Source organism: Labrus bergylta, chromosome 8, assembly GCF_963930695.1.
Source record: "Labrus bergylta chromosome 8, fLabBer1.1, whole genome shotgun sequence".
Classification (NCBI taxonomy): Eukaryota; Metazoa; Chordata; class Actinopteri; order Labriformes; family Labridae; genus Labrus; species Labrus bergylta.
Window position 1 is genome coordinate 26,077,203 of NC_089202.1, and position 4,568 is coordinate 26,081,770.

General features: G+C 42.1%; 1 protein-coding gene across 1 annotated transcript; it reads right to left on the reverse strand.

Annotated features, from left to right (window-relative positions):
- Positions 1-446: 446 nt before the first annotated feature.
- id4 (inhibitor of DNA binding 4) lies at positions 447-3,922 on the reverse strand. Its single transcript, XM_020638525.3, has 3 exons — positions 3,212-3,922; positions 2,639-2,705; positions 447-1,904 (listed from the first exon to the last, which is right to left on the reverse strand). Exons 1-2 carry the CDS (start codon positions 3,587-3,589, stop codon positions 2,658-2,660), a joined length of 426 nt encoding a protein of 141 aa, XP_020494181.1. The 5' UTR covers positions 3,590-3,922; the 3' UTR covers positions 447-1,904; positions 2,639-2,657.
- Between the last annotated feature and the right edge of the window lie 646 nt (positions 3,923-4,568).

The window sequence follows — 4,568 nt, forward strand, 5'->3', positions numbered from 1 at the left end:
ACGTTCTGTTTGAAGAAATAAGTCGCACAAAGAAATGTATAAAACATTATTTAATAAAGAAGAATGAATTCTGCTAAGAAATATCCTTCACCATTTTCATTTTCAGGATGATAATAATTTTGCACCTGGTTGATGGTTTGAAGGAATCTGAACTCTTGGCTGTCACGTGTGTTTCTGCAGCCTTACTTAAGCTGTGTAATGGAATTAATAAAAGCCCGCAAAACAAAAAGCCTGATCCTTAAATCCTGTAAAACAGGTTTAGGGACTTACATGACATCTGCAACATTTTAATATCTTTATCCACCCGTTTACTTCCCATGAAGCTCACATAATGCATTGTGTTTAGTTTACTCTTCTTCTTCTTCCGCATTTTAATGTGGACAAATATGCATGGAAGGCAATGAACAATAAGGATGTCCTTTGAGACAAAAGTTGAGACGACACAATTCTTCCTGGAAACTTTAATTGTTTTGACAACTCCTCACAAGCCAGTGAAGGTCGAGTTCAACAGTGCGGCTGACATTAATGTACAAGTGCCCTCTCACACTGACAGGAGGGCGGTGAGGTAAAGTCGGTGTTCAATGTTGTGAAAAATAAAGTCTTTCTTTCTCCTTTACATTAACAATGGCTTCTGACTCAACCGGGGAGACTGTTCAATATTTAAGGACAGACATTCCTTGACCAAATACATTTTGTTTTCGTTCAAAAGATGTCTGTTAATGTTCACAAACTTCATCAGTTCATAACCAAACCATAATCTATCCCCGGTGTCAATCATTAACTCTTCAAGGAAAAGCTCTGATTGAACATCATTGCACACATTATACATGTTTTTTCTTTTTTTAGGTTTTACATTGTAAACACTGTAAAAAGTGCCGTACCTCTCAGAGTGATTTTTTTTTTTTAAAACAAGAGTGCAATGTAAAAGAATCAAATCGGGCCTTTTTTTAAAAGATCAAACAGCGGCGCGGCCCATCGCTGCAGGCGGGTCAAAGTTGCCGTAGTTAATGAGTACAAAACAATTCAAGAGAAAGCAAAGCAGGGCAAATAATCAGAGAAACTTGTGTTGAACTGCACCACATTATCTACACAGGGAGGGCTGCTTCAGTGCACATTCAATACCTCTGCAATGAGCCTGACATGCTACATATGAAACTATTTCAAAAACACTGCAAAGAGTTAACTGATCATGTGAGGACATTATTGGCAGAGCAAAAACCACGTTCATTCACTAAAGACTTAAAAGTGAACACAATATTTACATAACAACAAAAACAGGTTTTAATAAAAATATCTTATAATTACAATAGTCTATTTTACGCGTATAAGTCGTCCTTTCACATACTTTTATAGAACATTTGTGTCTCTATATGTACATTCTTAATCGTCTCGAATCAGAATTGTTCTTTTTTACAGTATCAAACATTTTTAAGATTCCAGGGATGACTTCCCTGTTCAACACAAATCATCTATTTTAAACAATAGATGTTCAAAATGTACAACGATTTTTATCAGTCTAGTAAAGCTTTGAACTGGAGTCTTTTTTTTTAGTTATTCTTTAAGCACAATTCACAAAAAGTTTTCATAGCTGTTGACAGAGTGGTTCCTGACAAAAAACTCCTCACTGGAGGGATTCCAAATGTTCTCTCTTCTAGGCAAAATGTAAGGGATAAGGGTTAAAGTATAAGGGCAACTTAAAAGGAGAAAACAGAGAGATGCGTCTACATATGGATTCCTTCTTCAGTTGAACAAAAAAAAAAAAAAAGCTGATGTGAATGGTGATTTGATTTGGGTTGAATTCCTCCCAGCGGTTTTGAAATCTCCTTGTGATTGTGCCTCCAGTTGGGTGTGAGTCCCTGGCGAAGCTTTGCTGGCTTTGGAGCGGCTCTGTGCTGCCTGCACACCTGTGGAGGGGATGAATAGCAGCAGGGGGGTGAGCTGCAGAACTCCAGACTGACTGGCGCCACCGACAAAACAGAGGCCATGCTTGATCAACAACCCAAAACAAACCAGGTCAAACAACCACACAGCTCCTCAGGCTGCTGAGCAGGGCTGACGGGAGGCATAAGAGCCTCTCAGAGAGACTGCAAGAGTGTCTTACTGTTACACACACACCGGCTACATGCTTATGGCCTGATCCAGGTGTGTTTAAATTCAGGGCCATAAATCAGACGTGAAAGCCAAAACAGCAGTTGAACTGAGGGACAGGCAGAGAGTGAGTGTGAGAGAGTGAGAACTGGAGGAAGGATGTCAGAATGAAAGAGAGGGCAAGCTGAGGTTTTCACCCTCTCTTCTTCCCAGATTGCAACAACAGTGACAGTTATTACGCAAAGCACAGCTGCCTCTGAGGTTGGTGCCAATTTCATGTTCCTCAATTATTATTTTCGCTGACATTTACTGGCCTCCCCAGAGCACTTTAGTGATTGTCAATTCACGCCACATACAGGCTACAATAATCAAGTTAATGGAGATTATTGACTGACAACCACTTGTGTTGTTTGCAACTGGCCACATGTGTATCTGTGAGTTTAAAAATAAAAAATCTTTAGCTGCCGTTGTGGATTTTAAACGAAACGCAAAACAAAGAAAGAAAAAAAAACATTTCATATTATAACTCCTGTATTAAAAGTCAACTTACCCGTGCAGTGCTTTTTATCTCAGCGGCATAAAATAGAGTCCTCCGGCTTTTTCGCTATTGACGTCCTCTGCAAAAAGAAGAAGAAAAGGAAATCTTAAAAACCGGTTTAGCTCGCACGAATAAGGCTAAATACAGGAAAGGCCAAAAATACTCACAAAATAAATGAAAATGATCCCGCTATATCTACAATAATAAATTCTCTTATGGACTATTGAATAACAAATTGCCCTTATTGTGCGCAGTGAAGTGGTCTGCAGGCTGAGGTACTTCACCAATCCCGGGATAAGGTGGGCCTCTGACACACACTGTCATTATCATGCAAATCATAAAGCCCGCAATCAAGAGCGCAATCTAACCCACACACAATGCGGGTTTTGCGCATGTTTCAAAGACTACGATTATAAGTGTAGGCCTGTCTTGTTTTAATGTTTTGTTCCATCTCCTAAAATGAAAAGGACAATGACACATAACGGGCATGACGCGCTTTGTTTAAGTCTGACTGGCAGTCTGGCATAGGGAGGCAGAGCAAATCGGGGACTCTGCTTAAGTCTTGATAAGAGGAACAAAGCTTACCTGATGGTGGTCAACGTTAAGCACCGTCAGCGGTGTCCGGCTTGGGTTGGAGGCTGCTGGAGGACAAGTCCCGGTCCGCTGTGGCTGCTGTTTATGGAGAGAAGGGTGCGTCTCCAGGGCCAGCTGCAGGTCCAGGATGTAGTCTATGACATGCTGGAGGATCTCCACTTTGCTGACTTTCTTATCCTGTGGAATGGTGGGCACCAGGCGCTTCAGCCGGCTGTAGCAGTCGTTCATGTCGTACTGCAGGCAGAACAGGTCCTCCTCTTCCATCCTGCACCGGGCGATGTTGACGCTCTGCTTCGACAGATAGTGCAGGGAGAGCTCACCGCTGCTGGAGGAGGAGTCCTGGGGGTGGACTGGAGTAACAGCCTTCATCTTAGATAACCAACGGCTCGAGATAGGCAACGGGAAAATATCAATAATTACCGTACTAGCAGCGGGATGTAAGTTAATACCACGAGACTGTAAACACTACAAAAGCGAATACTGCCGCAAATGAGCGAGAGAACAAGATAAACCAGGAGGCGGAATTCGAGTGTGTCAACACATCCCGCGAAGCTTCACAGTTCCTCTTCTTTCGGCAGGCTCGGTGTGAAAGGAATGAAAAGATTTCCTACATTTATAGAGGAGAGGGGAGGCGCCAAGCCAACCGGCTGACAGATGAGGGAGAGAATCTGGTCAATCACCAACAGCCCCGCTGCCCACCGACCCCACCGCGGAGCCAAGAAAAGGCGTGTCCCATTCTGTGTGCGCCGCGCCGCGGTGGGCTGCCTGTTGGAAGGAGAGGTGTGTGTATGTGCGAGTAAGAAAAAGAGAAGGGAGAGAGGGGTTTTTAAAGCAGTCAATTGCGCATTGCCATCGCTATACAAAGAGAAAAAAAAAAGTCTCAAGCATCTTTGTAAAAGGGGCCTAAGTTGAAGATGTTGTGACTGATCCAGCCAGAGGACGTGTAATATGTGCAAAGTACTCACCAGACCGTTTAACCGGGAGCTATATTTTGTAATTCCGTCGTTATTAATGCGTAATTACGCACAGCCTCGCTTATATCGATCATGCCTCTGAATGATGTTCCTGTGCCGATCCACCTGCCCAGGTGAAAGAAAACACGGTTTACCTGCACCACTAATTAAAAAAAACATTATGGCCAGAACATTTACAATTTTAGATTAAATTATAAATATTATTCTGCTTTGATTAATTCCTGTACGTTCAGCATTTATGTGATATTTTCTCTGTTCAATAACTTGCGTTGATATCAACCGTAACCTTAGTGAACTTGTTTTTTTAATCTAAAAAAACCCCGATAGTTACAATGCTATTAATGCTTCATTCCTTCAGTGAATCTCTTTTTCTG

Excerpts from the sequence above, each read along its gene's own strand:
- id4 (XM_020638525.3), bottom strand. The coding sequence starts at position 3,589 with ATGAAGGCTGTTACTCCAGTCCACCCCCAGGACTCCTCCTCCAGCAGC. Across the intron at positions 2,706-3,211 it reads TTAACGTTGACCACCATCAG|AGGACGTCAATAGCGAAAAA; the intron begins GTAAGCTTTGTT and ends TTCTTTTTGCAG.